The sequence below is a fragment of the Hippocampus guttulatus genome, chromosome 1 (assembly GCF_054856545.1).
Source record: "Hippocampus guttulatus isolate MCC_2025c chromosome 1, RoL_Hgut_1.0, whole genome shotgun sequence".
Lineage (NCBI taxonomy): Eukaryota > Metazoa > Chordata > Actinopteri > Syngnathiformes > Syngnathidae > Hippocampus > Hippocampus guttulatus.
Window position 1 is genome coordinate 13,661,210 of NC_141261.1, and position 15,445 is coordinate 13,676,654.

At 43.0% G+C, this 15,445-nt stretch overlaps 3 protein-coding genes and 1 non-coding gene across 7 annotated transcripts in view; 2 read left to right on the plus strand and 2 right to left on the minus strand.

Annotated features, from left to right (window-relative positions):
* Positions 1-331: 331 nt before the first annotated feature.
* Positions 332-5,753, minus strand: nop58 (NOP58 ribonucleoprotein homolog (yeast)). The gene is made up of 14 exons (XM_086111248.1): positions 5,578-5,753; positions 5,224-5,300; positions 4,438-4,490; positions 4,074-4,198; positions 3,853-3,989; positions 3,578-3,642; positions 3,101-3,381; positions 2,776-2,902; positions 2,420-2,583; positions 2,194-2,328; positions 1,430-1,491; positions 1,160-1,314; positions 962-1,083; positions 332-880 (listed from the first exon to the last, which is right to left on the minus strand). Exons 1-14 carry the CDS (start codon positions 5,620-5,622, stop codon positions 833-835), a joined length of 1,596 nt encoding a protein of 531 aa, XP_085967374.1. The 5' UTR covers positions 5,623-5,753; the 3' UTR covers positions 332-832.
* On the minus strand, positions 2,971-3,057 carry LOC147210478 (small nucleolar RNA SNORD11B). The gene has a single exon (XR_015103045.1). It is a non-coding gene; the product is annotated as a small nucleolar RNA SNORD11B (small nucleolar RNA).
* A 490-nt stretch (positions 5,754-6,243) lies between the features above and the next one.
* On the plus strand, positions 6,244-11,220 carry nufip1 (nuclear FMR1 interacting protein 1). Of its 2 annotated transcripts, XM_086111262.1 has the most exons (10): positions 6,244-6,584; positions 6,890-6,960; positions 7,362-7,466; positions 7,539-7,601; positions 7,674-7,750; positions 7,827-7,919; positions 9,017-9,186; positions 9,480-9,620; positions 9,717-9,964; positions 10,284-11,220. In XM_086111262.1, exons 1-10 carry the CDS (start codon positions 6,344-6,346, stop codon positions 10,983-10,985), a joined length of 1,911 nt encoding a protein of 636 aa, XP_085967388.1. In that variant the 5' UTR covers positions 6,244-6,343; the 3' UTR covers positions 10,986-11,220. The 2 variants fall into 2 exon arrangements, with proteins under 2 accessions (XP_085967388.1, XP_085967397.1); XM_086111271.1 differs by lacking the exon at positions 7,539-7,601.
* Positions 11,221-13,659: 2,439 nt separating this feature from the next.
* The window catches only part of LOC147210480 (cilia- and flagella-associated protein 47-like), a 43,610-nt gene continuing 41,824 nt past the window's right edge, over positions 13,660-15,445 (plus strand). For all 3 annotated transcript variants that reach the window (XM_086130343.1, XM_086130352.1, XM_086130360.1), the window contains exons 1-4: positions 13,660-13,803; positions 14,725-14,882; positions 14,990-15,105; positions 15,193-15,331. In XM_086130343.1, the coding sequence (XP_085986469.1) occupies positions 13,660-13,803; positions 14,725-14,882; positions 14,990-15,105; positions 15,193-15,331 (557 nt within the window). The remainder of the gene's footprint in view (positions 13,804-14,724; positions 14,883-14,989; positions 15,106-15,192; positions 15,332-15,445) is intronic.

The following is a 15,445-nucleotide window of genomic DNA, read 5'->3' on the forward strand; positions in this document are numbered from 1 at the left end:
ACAGAATACTTTTTTTGTTGCTGTTGTTGACACCTCACTTGAAAAATACCATTTAATCTGTGTGTTTTGATATCTGCTTTCTATTGTCTGGTGCATACAAAAACATTGTTTTTTTCCCCCCTCCGGTGTACATATGTAGATAGAATGTGACAGACTTATGCACATTACCTTGAACACAATAAACACTGTGAAACATTGCAGCATCAGATTGTGAGAAATGCTTTTCTTTCTACAGTAGAGACAGGAAAGCTGTGGTGTCCAATAACATAGCGTGACCATTTCTCACAACATTCATTTCCATGCATTGCACTAAAACGGAAGAAAACATGGCCATACTGCAATATATTTATTGCTTCTGCAGTCTTCAAGTTTGTGTCTTAGTCTGCACCGGAGCAGATTTGATACAGATGTTCAAATACTAACTTAAATCGTGGTCATTAAAAAGGTTCACATTTTACTTTTTCAGTCCGGGTAAACCTCTGTCAGAAAAACCATTTGAAGAAGTAGAAAAACTATAAATGAGACACAATGTTAACATTTGACCCCTTAGAGCATGGGTGTCAAACTCAGGTCCTGGAGGGCCACTGCCCTGCATGTTTTCCCAAGTCTCCCTGTTCCAACACACCTGATTCAAATGATCGGATCATCAGCAAGCTCTGCGGAAGCCTGACATTGAACCTGTTCATTTGAATCAGGTGTGTTGCAACAGGGAGACTTGGAAAACATGCAGGGCAGCGGCCCTCCAGGACCTGAGTTTGACACCTATGCCTTAGAGAAAAAGAAAACCGCATGACTGCAAAAAGACAAAACCAAAAAATATACATTGTTCTTTTCAGTCTTCCGCCTCCTTCTTTTTCTTCTTTTTCTTTTTCTCTGTTGGCTAGAGATAAAAAAAAAAGTCAGCATTACTAAACATCCATGCAAACAAATAAAAAAAAGCTGTGGTGCAAACAAGTTGTACCTCAGTCACCACAACACTCTCTTCCTCCACTTTTGGCACCTCAGCACCACTATCTTTCTTCTTTTTCTTCTTTTTCTTGGGGGTCTCTTCAGTGGCAGCAGCAGACGTTTCGTCTTCTTCCTCTGTTACACACAAGTGAAATTCAGATTTTAAAAAAACGTATTCAATCACACTACATTTAGCTCTTACACCACCCACCTGCTGCTGCTCTTTGTTCCTTTTTGGCCTTTTTGGCTTTCACCGGAGGCGTTGAAGCCTCTTCTTCCTCCTCCTCCTTAATCTCTTCAAACTTCCTCTTTTTTGAAGTGGAGGGGATCAAAGAATCCCCAGACGGGTCATATAGTCTCACTTCACTGTTTTATTATTTTTTGGAGGGGGGGGGGGGGGGGGGGTCAGAGGTTAATGCTGTTTATGGTCATATCATATGGAGAAAATGAGAAAAGTGTTGTTGACGATGACAGAATTTACCTCTTGTGCATATATTTGTCTGCCTGGGCCATGGCTTTGCCGGTTCCACTGATCCTTCGAATCTATAAAGAAGAACAGAGCCGTCGAAACATACCTTATATACGACATCAAAATTATGCGTCAAGGCTTAAACGTTTGGCACCAAGTCATTCACATCTGTTTTATCCCTACCCAAAATATATTCCATATCAGAGGGAACAAAATACAATAAGGTGCCCTGGAAACATAACAAGGACTAGATCTGATTGGATTTAAACAAGCTTATGTATAAAACATACTTTTACATTACACCTCAATGTAATTTAAAAAAAAAAGTTTTCATAAAATGCAAGAGCCGCAATTCTCAAAGTGTGATATCATTCATGTTAGAAGAATCACTGTTTGCAGTGAGTGCAGTACAAACCTTTTGTACTTAAAATTTTACTATATTTCCTATTAATCTTTATAAAGTGTTTTTAAATGTTAATGTGCGAATGAGGTAACATTATTTAACGTTGCTGCAGTCCATTTGAATTGAAAGATGATTTAAGCATTTTTTTCCCCGGTATGTGTTAATGGATAAACTGTGGATAATGTGACAGTGGTTTACATTGTGCTTTTTTCTCCACAAAGATGATGCTACAGTATTTTAACGTTAGTCACGAGGAGAGCAAAATATTTGTTAGGTGTTACTTGGTGTGAAAAGTTTGAGAACCTCTATTTCGGGGGATGCAAACAAAATAACTGAAAAAGCCGGACCTACAGAAACTAATGTTTCAACTTACTCCTTTCTCCTCTAAAAGCCGTAACCTGGCCTCCAGTTTGGCTCGGTTCTCCACACCCATTTCTGCATTTGTGTCCTCCCCGAGGGCATCATAGCGGATGGCAAGGGATGTTTTGGCCGCTAACATTCTGGAGATCTGGACGGGGGGGGATAATAAAATAAACATCACACTTGTTCCAAGCCGAAATAGTTCAATGGTCCTGGCTGGGAGTTCACTTGGACTGTACCTTGCCCTTGTTCTTGGCAGTGGTCTGGCCGACAAGAGAGGCGTGGTAGATGAGACCGTACTTTGGCGTGTCCTTGTGGGTCTTGAGTGCTCGGAAGAGTGCCTTTTCTGCCCCCAGAATCTGAACTGTGGAGGCTGGGTGCTTTGCCAGATTTAATAGCGAACCTGGGTCACAAAAAGAGGAAGTGAGCGAGCCGCCGGCCTCTTGGGTCGAACCTCTCAAGTCGGATCATCTTTGAAAGCTCAGAAGAGGTAGTGACTTAAAAACATCAGACATGTTTCAGTTCAAATCGACAAGAGTGTCGTGATCTTCAGCGCCCGAGCTTGCTACAGTGCCGAAATTCCGACATGACTCACCGGCATGCGAGATGAGACGGGCGCCAACCAACTCGCCCACCATCACCGTCAGATTGGGGGCGATCGCCATCATCCGGTTCTTCAGGTAGTCGTATAGCTGAGCGCGGTACTCCGAAATTTCTATCACCTGCACAAAAAGGGAGCCTTTCTCTTAGGAAAAGAAACTGGGAAGTGGCTGTCAAGAAGAGAGCCGAGGGACCGTTCAGATGAGGTAGTGACTGAAAAAAAACCCACATCATTGTTTCTGGAGGAAGACATTTGTCGTCATCATCACCAAGGTCACCGACACCTTTCCAACGAAACAATATTGCCGCGGAACACATACCTGCTCGCACAGGTGCCGAATGTTATTGATGTCCTGCTCAGAGACTTCGGTTCCCATGGAGATCTCAGCTGCCAGCTTCACTTCGGCCTCGGTTTCCTCAGGGAGCAGCTCCGACAGGTCGCTGCCGGCCACGTTGGTGCGGTCGCCAATTTTTAAGACCGTCTTGCAGTAGGCCAAGTTGTCGGTGATGACCTTCCCTATCTCGGGGAAGTGCCAGCCATACCACTCTCTGCAGCGCATGATGTAATTGTTCAACTCCTTGTCCAGGTCGTCCAACAGCGCTGCAGAGCAAAACAACATGACAACTTGTTGCCTCTAAAAGTCTGTTTCCACAGCAGTACATTTCAGTTCAAGCAATCCTATTACAAAGCTACCACTACATATTGCGTAACCTCAAAAGTGGAGCGTTCTTGGGATCATGCAATTTGGAATTTGCCAACTAAAATAACCAAAACAGCATCATGTAACCACACTTACATATAGCCTGCACGATCATGGTGTCCACTTTGTCAGGGCTGAACTTGAGCTTGTAACGGGACAGACTGGTGAAAACATACGCAAACAAACACATATAAATACCGGGGAGGGACACAGTACATGCCAAAACATAACTTTTGGATTTCCCATGAGGGAGACTGCCGCCTCAGTGGTAGTGACGAACGCTGAGGAAAATCTACAGGGCGTTTCAGACAGCAACGTGTAATCATAGACAGCGGTTCATCAGATGACGCAAAAAGCACATCGACGTTTACCTATGAGCCAAGCCGAGCGACATGGCGCTCATCTCCCGGGGTGGAAGTCCCGAGATGAGGCCCTCCATCTGGCTCCTGATGCACCTCATGAGTTCGGCGACAGCAGGGCTATGGATGCAACTAAGGTCCAGCTTTTCCTAAAAAAAAAAGAGGGAAATTTGATTCTTACCAACAATGCCGCAATTAAGGACGGGCATCAACACGGTGGTCGAGTCACCTACTTTGAGGACGCCACCGAGTTTTGCATCACTGATGGCCAGCTGTTCGTGAGCCTCCTTAGCCACCATCTTCTTCAGCACCTTCTTCAAACTTTTACTAATTTTACCCTCGACAAGGGCAGTGGCAGCTGAGTTGAGGAAGCAAACAAAACCGCATTAATGAAAAGAAGTAACAGGGTCTGGAAAATACACAACCAGTCTTATTGACGATACTCAGTGACATCACATGAAAAATGCCGTTTGTGGTCTCAGGGGTAGTGACGAGTACAATATACTTCACCATTAAGTCAGAAACATTAAATGCATCATAGACCATAAACCTGTATGTGACATGCTTTGGCTCTGGAGAACAGGGTGTGTCAATTACCTGCCAAAGCCTCAGTCGTGTCCTGGAACTTCTCAAAGTGCTTTAGTTTCACACTGAAAAACAATAACGGACTGTCAACAAAATGTTCATCTTAACCATGAAAAACAATAACTGATATAAAGTTTCCTAAAATAAGCTGTATTTCATTAGCCGAGTGATTCCCAACCACTGTGCAGCAGCAAATGAGTGTGCCATGAGAGATGATCAGGCGCGCTATAGGAATTTATACAATTTAACTTAAATAGAGCGATGGTGACCTACAAACTCAATTCAAACGAAGTTGGGAAGTTGTTTTAATCTATATAAAAGACGAATACAATGATTTGCAATTCATGTTCAAACTATATGTATTTGGATATACGTCAAAGACAAGGTATTTAATGGGGAAACGGACAAGAGTTTATCAAATTGTATCATGCCTGTGAGGTGTATTCAATCAAATATTGAACATGACTTGTAAATCATTGTTATCTGCTTTTATTTATGCTTAACATAATGGTGGAATTGGGTTTGGACTTACAACAACAAATGTATCTGTGCAACATGGAGAGCAATTAAATTCTCTTCCATTAGACGTCAGAAGGTACAAATATATAGTGACAGTGGTAGCTTGACTTATGAATCACCTGACTTTTGAGTTGCAAGCCCTCACTAAATAATTTTTTCACTCATTTTTATTTGGCGATGTGCCGTGAAATTTTAATGGATTATGTGCCTTGATTTAACAATGATTGGGAAACATTGCATTCGACTGGCCCAGCTAGCCCGTGCGGCATGTTTACTCACATTTTATTTGCCTTTTCAGGAGTCTCAAACTCCTTGTACAGACTGTCGATCTGCTGCAGTTTGGATTCATCAAGAACCTAGAGGGGAAAAAAGCTAACTTAACTCACACACGTGGTTGCAAGGCCGATCGACAGCATGTTGGAAACTTTTAACAAAACATATGTCATATATTAAAATACAGAAGGTGGATTGCAGTTGCACACTCTCCTACATTGGACTAAATATCGTATATCATCCTTCACATAGGGGTCCGTCGAAGGTACAAAGTATCTCGGCAGCTAGCAAATTTGCTAATGTAAGCTAACCCACGTTGCGACACTCCTGAAAATAGAAAAGACGGTTTTGATGACGTACTTTAAAAATGGCAAAACCTGCAGCGGTCTCAAACAAGACGAGCATTTTCGCAGCAGGCGTGGGTCGCTCCTTGTTGTTGTTTTTTTAACCTGGGTTATCTTTACGTTGTGCTCATCCGAGTTTAGTGTAGTTCCACACTAGCGGTCCTTCACTGTGAAACGCACACCACGCTTTGCTGCTTCTTCTTTGGGGGGAAAAAGACTGCACGCGTGGGGGAAATTCACTATGTTACTGCCCTCTATAGAACAATAATGTAACTGCATGACGTCAAAACCGTGTACGTTTGCCAACTCTGCTCTCGTAAAAATAGTTACAAGGCGTGTATAGTTACCACGACTGTTGCGATTTGTATAATAATAATAATAACAATAAAATTAATAAAATTAATAATAATAATAATAATAATAATTTGGTATCCCGAAGACAGCTGGGATAGGCTCCGGCACCCCTCCGCGACCCTTGTGAAGATAAAGTGGGTCGGAAAATGGATGGATGGATGGTATTACGGAAATACAAAATTGTCAGTGTTTCCAAATACTGTATTCCGAAAGAAATACTGTACGGTTTTGCAAAATAGGCAACCCTTCAAGTATTCCGTTTTTAAGCGCTAGGTGACGGTAGTGAAACTCAAAGCTTTTTGCAAACCCACACACACCAAGCAAAGGAGATTGAAGCAGCAAAAACAAGCACATGTGAGCGCTGGGCAAGACGTGGCCAGATACATCTTTTTCTTTTACTTCTGTCACTAAGACTTTGGGTGTGCAGTATGAATAATCTTGGCTCCTATCCTCCACCCAACTTTGACTGTCCTCCGAACACCATCCAACTGTCGCGACCTCAGCCGCCCAGCTCAAGAAGCAGCTTCCACGCCAGCATGTGGACTTGGAACGAGTCACCTACGGAACCTCAGCCCAACTGGGCTTACGGCGGCCAAGCGAACTGCAACTACCGACCAGTACCAGGAGCTGCTTCCCACTCAACAAACTATGGATCTCAATATTCATACGGTGAGCGCCGACGTTTATGAGCTGCTTTTCAGATGATAAAAACGTGTACGTTCGTGAAGAGGAACGGTGTTCTTCGTGCTCAAAAGACCCAACCATTCGGTGCATTTGAGACCGCTCAATTTCTCCTACTTTTTCCATAGAGTCCAGTAGACGCTGTTTGAAATAATTGCATATTGGTCAAGTTCCTAATCCCTCTCCCAACAAGCAAATGTGCAAATGATTCGCCGTGTATAATAAGACCTCATGGTTTATTTATTGTCTTACGTTTTCATGATGACTGAGTGATTGTCTCTCAAATTGGTCAGGCCGTGAATGGTATCACACTGGACAACAAAATTGGAGCAATTACGGACCAGGAGCCAACCGTGGGAAAAAGGTAAGTGTGATCGTCTTGTTTTTTTAATCCTTTGTCACTTTTTGTGGGGTCCAGTTACCCTTTCGAGTGGAGACAATTTTTCAAGGTCTCCTTGATAATCCAATTGCAAAATTCCATCTGCATGCTTGTTGCGAATCACTATATGGTCCTACAAAGTGCAGTATTTACAACATATTTTTTCCCCAAACCCATACTGTGTCCCTCCATTTCCAGGAGCATAGTTTGGGACTTGTTTTTTCTGCACTCCCTTCCTTTTGTTTCTTTTCTTCATCTCAGAAAATTTGACACCATCTGTCTTATTACAATTGCAACCCCAATGTGGACATGCTATCCACTGATCTGGGGACTCCAGCTTTCTGAAACTGCTTTATGCTAACCGGGCGCTGCCTTATATCTTTTAGCGTCAAAACAAGAAGGACCCCGATTTTATTCATTTTTGTGACACATGTGACCGAGGATTCAAGAACCAGGAGAAGTACGACGAGCATGTTGCTCAACATGTTAAGGTAATATTTTTATTTCAGTCCCAGATTTTGACTGCTTCAAACCAGCAGAATCCTGACTCTCCTACCCTATAGTGTTCCGTCCCAGACTGCAGCTTCGTAGCGCATGAAAAAATAGTCAGCATTCACTGGAAAAATGTAAGACACCAGAACACTTTATCCTCTGTTATGCTGTGCCATTTGCTAATAATATAGCTTGCTGTTTTGCAGACCCACGCACCCGGAATGAAGAGAATTAAGTTGGACACCGCAGAAGAGATTGCTAAATGGAGAGAGGAGAGGCGCAGGTCTGTATATCCCAAATGGATGCTGGCCAATCTTGAGGTGGTAGTCAACGACGTGAGCTTTGACTCCTCTTTCCAGGAACTATCCAACTTTACAGAATATTGAGAAAAAGAGAAAACTGATGCAGGAACGGGAGAAGACGGGAGCGGTTCTGGAGACGGCTCAGTTCGGGTAGGTTACTTGAAAACATCTTAACCAATTTCCGCATATTGCAACTCTGTGGGGGGAGGACATGGGCCAGTAAGTCCCCGGTTCAGTTTGCACTTGGAATTTAATGAAGATTGTGTGGCAGGGAATTTTTCAACAAATGAAAGGAGGTGGGTAACCTCTGGCCCTTTTCCACTGCGTTCGTCCTAGTACTAGTACTGGGCCAGTGTCCAGGTTAGCACCACTTCTTTCTTTTTTCATCCATACATCGATCCATCCATCCATTTTGTGATCCGCTTTATCCTCACAAGGGGCGCGGGGCATGCAGGAGCCTATCCCAGCTGTCTACCAGCAGTAGGCGGGGGACATCCTGAAACGGTTGCCAGCCAATCGCAGGGCACACTGAGACGAACAACCATTCGCGCTCACAATCACACCGCGGGACAATTTTGAGTGTTCAATCAGCCTGCCATGCATGTTTTTGGAATGAGGGAGGAAACCGGAATACCCGAAGAAAACCCACAGAGGCCCGGTGAGAACATGCAAACTCCACACAGGGAGTCCGCAGCCGGAATCAAACACACGACCTCTGCACTGTGAGGTCAACGTGCTAACTATTCGATCACCGGGTCGCTGATTGACTATTACGTAAAACTGTTGAGCGGTGAACTCCGGCACAATTGTGTCCCTCCATAAGAGCGATGGCGGATGTGCCCGGCTAGCATGCGATCTCCAACTCGCAACCAGCCTAATAATCTACAATGATTAAGAAAGATATAAGCGTTATTGCATTATTATTATTACTATTAATAGCACAGGCGCTCTTGGGCAAACGTCAACGTAAGCTGTGCCGTTTGGACGCTTTATGACGTAATGCCGTCGCTCCTACTTGGCTCTTTGCCGGTGGAAAACCAAACCGGTTCTTCGTAAGAACTTGTTAAGCACCAACTAAGCGCAGCACGGGGGGGATACTGTATATAGATATATTTTTTGGGGGGGTCAAAAAGAGGTATATGAAGCATTGTTTGCCTTTGGCTTAGTTATAAATGGCATGAGTCATTGTTGTTGACGGAGTTAAATTATTTGGGGGTTTTGAACATCTTTTATGCCATGTTGTATAGACGCATGAGAGGCAGAGGACGGCGTGGGAGAGGTCGTCAAAGGTTCCACGGGCCACGTCCTCAAGGTGTGCATCCATCTGACGCTGCCGCCGGAGCAGGGAGACCGCCACCCCTCACCCAGCCTGGCCAGAATGGTGATCCGCTGGGAGCGTTGGCCAAAAGTGACATTGGTGAGTGAGAGCAGGAATGCCACAAGATGTCTCAAACTGACTCTGCGTCTCGGGCTGAATAATGAAGCAGATTCAAATCCACATTGTAGTGTAGTAAAATGCAGTTTTCAAAGGCTGCAATCGATTTATTGTTTTGTTTAAAAAAACAAATACACGGGAAGATCTTGAAAAAAAATGATTGCATGTTAAATCACAATTGTAATATTGAGGGGGGCGGGGGAATCACAAGTTGCTTATTTTTCAAACTTGTTCTGACTTAAGTTATTTGATTTTTCCCACACCTTCCCGTTAAGAGTCCGATAAAGATGATGCGGACGCTGACTCCATGGCCGCTGGCCCTATTGTGGCGCCGAAACAGATGAGCGCCGCATTTGGGTCTCTTGTAGCCAATTATGGCTCCATGAGCGAGAGTGAAACTGATGAAGGAGCACAGGGTGGGCTTCACCTTTTGTCCTTTTTTTCTGCATTAGCATGATTTTGGTGTGCTTTCCTATTCAGTGTGATAATTTTATCATCCTTTGACATTTCAGACTCTACTATACAAAGAGCCAAAAAAATACTCCAAGAAAACCAGGATTTACTTGACCACAACAACAGACCTGTCACGGATGCCAAAACCTCCACACAGAACAGGCAAGCTTCCAACGGGTCATGTCCTTGGTCTGCCCCGAACACATCAAGCAACAAACAAAGAGGGCAAGGGAGACGAGGAGGAAGGCGTGGTCGGCGCGCATATCAAGATATGCCGCAGAAACGGCGGGCCACTCTGCTCGAGATGGTGAGGATTTGAGATCGATTGAACTGTTTGATATCTCTCCAGCCACAAGAGCGGGGGAATACTGTACATAGACTAGTGTGGTTGTAATGCAATGACTGAATTAAACATGTATAGTGACAGCGGCTTAAATAAGATTTTAATCTAGTACAGTACATTTGTGAAGTACAGTTCGTTTGTATTTCACTCTAAGTGCAACAGTTCGTTTGTATTTCACTCTAAGTGCAACACATTTGCATTTAGACTGGAGAAAAAAAACGCACAGTATGATATTTAGTTTTGGGAGAATGCTGAGCCTGATTTTGTTTGTTGTTTTGTTCAGCTACTTGCCCCCGATATCCGGCATGAGAGAAACATCCTCCTCCAGTGTGTTCGCTACGTGGTCCGAAATGACTTTTTTGGACTGGAGAGTAAAACCCAACTCCAGCTGGGGATCGAACGGACGCAAGCTGCTGGAAGTTCAGATCAGGAAGTCAGGAACGGATGCAGGACTTTGTCTGATTCTCTTTTTGGTCGCAAGAGATATTCTTTCGAGGGTGGGACTTCAACTCCCGAAGTCGCCATCAAGCCAGAGACACGCAAGGAGGAAAACGTGGACATTGGTCCAGCTAACGGGACAGTCAAGACCACAGTTGATCACTGCTCGACACAGAATAATAGTCTGGACCAGGGACCACTTGTTGACCAAGCTGGTTCCGGACAACTTGATGATAAAGCTCTACTTGGTTCATCAGACAACCAATCTGCTACAGCATCTGACCAAGCAAGATGCGGTTTATCATGTCCAGGAGCCGCCTGTCAAACAGCAGCTGATCAAGGTGTTGAGGCTATGCCACCAACTGATCACCTCAGTACACAAAAATCCAACAATGCCCATGTGGATTCTCTTGCTAATACAGAGCAGATTGTGGAGGATAAGGAAGAACCAGCAACCACTTACCACCGCCATGATTCAGTGGCACCTTGTGAAAGTAAATCTACTAATAACATTTATGATGATGAAATATGGGAAATGTCACATTGATTTTACATTGTTTAGAAAATCTCCATATTTTTCTTTTATTCTTGCTAAATTGATGTGATGGTACAACACAATTGCCCAGTACCTTGATCAAATATACTTTTCCTCTTGCAATAATGTTCAAAACGTTTTTTTCCTTCTGTTTTATATCTACTTTAAGTACACAAAGTATTTGTGCTTCCTTATTTCTCCAACATTGACTGCCTTTGATTTTGGTATAAATTTATGAAGTAACAACCACTGCTGTCTGCATTTCATTTCAGAAGTATCAAGTGGCAAAAAATTTGTACTTGGCCATTTCCCACCAACGGCTTCCTTTGGTTTTGGTGAATACTGTATAGGATATATTATTTGTTATCATACAATGCAGTAACATACCTGTCAACTTTTCGGAGCGCCAACCTGTATAAACTACCAAAAAAATCCTTATAAAGAGCAAAAAATCCTTATCCAAAGCATTTTATATGTCAAAATAACGGCAGGAAAAAAACCCACGAAATTTTCAATGATATTTATTGTAGATCTCCATAATACAATGTCTGGTTAATGTCTAATCATCATTCTACTTAGTGGCATTACTGTGTTCAGAGTTGTATTCCTGCGTTACTTTTTTCACCAACTCCAAATCATTTGGAGTTGGTGAAAAAAAACCCCGGAAATCTTCAGAATCCGTATGATTTGTGCGATACGGCCATATACGTAAGATTCACCATAAAATCCGTATGAACTATGGCTAAACCGTATGAGTTGACAGGTATGCAGTAAAAACATGTATTTATGGACAGTAATTAAGTGTTTGTACTTAGTACTTTACTTCCCATCACTGGTTGCCTTCAATTTTGGTACAAATGAACAAAAATGATCTACTCAAGTAGTGATGGGAATTCCGGCTCCTTTTCGAGAGCCGGCTCTTTTGGCCGGCTCCCTAAAAAGAGCTGTCTCTTTCGGCTCCCAAATGGCTCCTCAGTTTTTTTGTTGCTTAAATTAATTTACTACCAAAAATAACGTAATATTATGCATAAAATGAATTAGTAATGCAAAAAATAGACAGTATATCAAATATTATTTATATGGCTTTATGTATATTCTTCTGAACATACTCAACATGGAGTACAACATGGAGTGCTACAAAAATAAAAACAAAGTACAAAGACCCATCTCAAAACAAGGTCAACAAAAAGTTCCAATCTCTGAATGTGTATATTTATAAGCTTTTAACTATTTACAGTAAAACAACATAAATAAGCTTTGAATACCACACAACAAATTATAAGTTAAAATTTGTAAAACAAAAAGAAGAAAGCAGCACCCAGGTAAAAGTTTTAACTTGTCTTTCGCGAAGATTGGCATGAAGAAAAACCAAGTGCCTCAGCTTTGAGGGGTTGATTGTGTTTCTCCTCTCTGTTAATATTTGCCCTGTTTTGGAGAAGATTCTCTCAGATGTTGCGACAACACACAGCCAACACAAAATGGCTGAAAATCACTTGCAATAATTTTACCCAGTTCCTCGTCAATTGTGTTCTGTTTTGCTGGTTTATAGCTTTTTGCATAAAGTGGCTCATAGAGCTCTGGGTTGTACATCTAGGCAGTTGTGACATTGCAGCAGCAGCAACAGTTGCAGACACACTAGCACCTTCATTAATAGCTGGTTCCCTTGCTTGTCTTTTCTCTTCAAATTGTACTGATGGGTGGACTTTTCTGATGTGCCTGTGCAGGTTATTTGTGGAGCCTGATCGATGGGATATTTTAACCTTGCACAGTCTACACGCTGCCTTTGAACTATCAATTAAATTGAAATGAGTCCAAATTTCACTGCGTTTCCTATCCATTTTCTCACCTTTCCGCTTTCCACCGTGTTGTTTTTTTCGCTAACTAACTCTCGTCTCCTCGTTTGGCTTGTTTGCGTGCTGCTCAGTGTGCTGCTGTGTGTCTCTTCTCTAACCCCCCCCCCCCCTTCTCTAAACTGCAGCGTGTGCGTGTGTGTGTGTGTGTGTGTTGTAAAACCCTCCCCTTCCTCTTCTACCACGGATCTTGACCAATCACGTGCGGCTTTAACCGAAGGGGGGAAAAACAGGAGAGAAAAAAAAGTCGGCTCCTATTCGGACCGGCTCCCAATGAGGAGCCGGCTCCCATCGTTCACTTCAAAGAGCCGGCTCGTTCGCGAACGACACATCACTATACTCAAGTATATTATCGAAGTAATAACTAATAATTACTTCCTACCACGAGTTGTCTATTCATTGTGAAACAACGCGCCGTGTTTTATTGTACTGAAGCCGAGGGTTGCAAAATGTCGGCGAGTCGTTTCCACGGAAACAAGCGTAGCGTCGGACCTCTGTCAAGGTAACGACGACTTGGAAGATGCGTAAAGGAATGAAGCCGTATGCCAGTATGAGTTGAACATTTCGAGGCAACAATTTTTACTCACAACGAAACATTAAATTCCCATTTCAGAGACATCTTACACGTCACGCGCTTTACGTTGCCGCCGCGTACCAACATATTTAGTTGTCGATCAACGCGTGTACTATTTGATCATTTTTACGCGATTGATGTTACCTTAGCAATGGATACGTTGGACGGCGCCCCGACAAAAACACAAATAGAGAGTCGATATCTCGAAAAACACGAGTAACGTACAATAATTATCTTGGGCGCTTTAGAGAAGTAGTTAATAATGGCCAAGAATTGCATTCATGTTGACCCGCCGTTCGTCGAATTCAAGGACGTGCAACTGGGAAAGCTCTACAAGACTGTCATCACAGCCACCAATGTTGGCAGAATCACGAGGGAAATATTCTTTGAAAACCCCAAATTAAAGGTAAAGTACATCGCCATTTTCTAAAATCTCAGACTGTCTCAATTAACAGTTATCAATGCATTGCCATCATTAGCTTCCATTAGCACAAGCTATCAGTTTTCTTACCAATAACAAACTTCAGTTTGTCATGTGAAAAATTGTGCCTCAACACTCAGTTTTCTTAGCAATAACAAACTTCAAACTAACAATTCTGCAATAAGGCTATTGAGAGCCTTCTTTGGCAGAAGTAACGTCAACCACCTGGACTTCTGCTGCACTACAGTCAGGAGGAATTTTGTATCGTTAATCTCCCAACCATTTTAAGAGCAGCAATATTTTTCTTGAGGTCATGCCACAACATCTCAATCAAGTTATTGTCAGGAGGCCGACTGGGCCACTCCGAAGAGGCATTTTCTTTTTGTCCTTGAGTCTGTCCTGTTGCATCGCCCATTCTGGGCAACTCCATATGGGCAACCAACCTTCCATGAATGTTTTTGAAATGTGGGAGGAAACCGGAGTACCCTGAGAAAACCCACGCAGGCACGGGGAGAACATTCAAACTCCACGCAAACCCACGCAGGCACGGGGAGAACATGCAGCTGGAATCGAACCCTGCACCCTTGCACTGTGAAGCCGACACTCAAAGTCTTTGATGGGCAGCCCTCTTTAGGGGATGGAGAATCCTAGGGAGAGTAGCAGCAGTGACGAATATCAAGGTTTGAAGAGATACTTTGGCGACCTTTCCAGCTTCATGCAAGTTCAGTTTTTAATTGCAAATATTCGGAGAGTTCTTTTGTTGAAGAAATGGTTCTCATCGGGAAACGCCTACTCCTTCTTTTGAATAGAAAGCCATTTTTAAAGGGTTCTAATACCTTTTCTTTCAACTCTGTGTGATTGGGTGAACGGATTTTTATTTTCTCTTTTTTTTCCCTCCTCTCACAGGTGTTTAAATTCTCAGCACCCAGAATTGCTAAGAACGTGGCGCCTGGTTTGTCTGTGAGTGGCTTACTGGAGTTCATCCCAGAGGAAGAGGAGGCGCTCACAGACTACATTTATGTTCATGTAGATGCAGCGGAAGCCATTGAAGTCCCACTGCAGATGTATGAAGCGTTAAAATAGGAAGAAACACCTTTTTTCGTCAGGTTTAGTTGAGGTGTCTGACGATGTTGTGTTTGTTTAATTCCCTTTTGTGAATGTGTGAATGTAGTTCTCCTCGAGGTTGCTCACTATCCATGGACTCCGAATTGGACTTTGGCTTTATTCCTGCCAGCAGTCAGATCATCAGCAGATGTATTCCTATCACCAATCACGGATCAGCGTCAGGTAAGTCACGTTCATCAATGTCACTTCAGGGGTTTATTGCAGAACCTCTTTTATTTTTTATCTCTTGTTCGTGCGTGGTGTTTGAAGGTGTGTTCCAGGTGCTGCACATTGGAGATTCCTTGGTCCGACTTTCTCCTTCCAGTGGAGTTGTAGCGGCTGGCGCCACCAGACGGTTGACAGTTGAACTGCACGCTGACAAACCCAGAAAAGTTGATGAAAAGGCCATGTAAGCTTGTTTTCATTTGATTTTGAAACCGCATGCTATTGAAACTTGAACATATTTCTTTCTTTGGATCTGCACTGAAACCTTTAATGCAATTAATAGTATTCCGGAAATTTG

Coding starts and splice junctions, on each gene's coding strand:
- nufip1 (XM_086111262.1), top strand. CDS start 6,344: ATGAATAATCTTGGCTCCTATCCTCCACCCAACTTTGACTGTCCTCCG. Junction 6,585..6,889: donor TGGATCTCAATATTCATACG/GTGAGCGCCGAC, acceptor CAAATTGGTCAG/GCCGTGAATGGTATCACACT. Junction 7,751..7,826: donor TGGAGAGAGGAGAGGCGCAG/GTCTGTATATCC, acceptor TCCTCTTTCCAG/GAACTATCCAACTTTACAGA.
- nop58 (XM_086111248.1), bottom strand. CDS start 5,622: ATGCTCGTCTTGTTTGAGACCGCTGCAGGTTTTGCCATTTTTAAA. Junction 2,584..2,775: donor CCGTCTCATCTCGCATGCCG/GTGAGTCATGTC, acceptor TTTGTGACCCAG/GTTCGCTATTAAATCTGGCA. Junction 2,329..2,419: donor CTGCCAAGAACAAGGGCAAG/GTACAGTCCAAG, acceptor CCCCCCGTCCAG/ATCTCCAGAATGTTAGCGGC.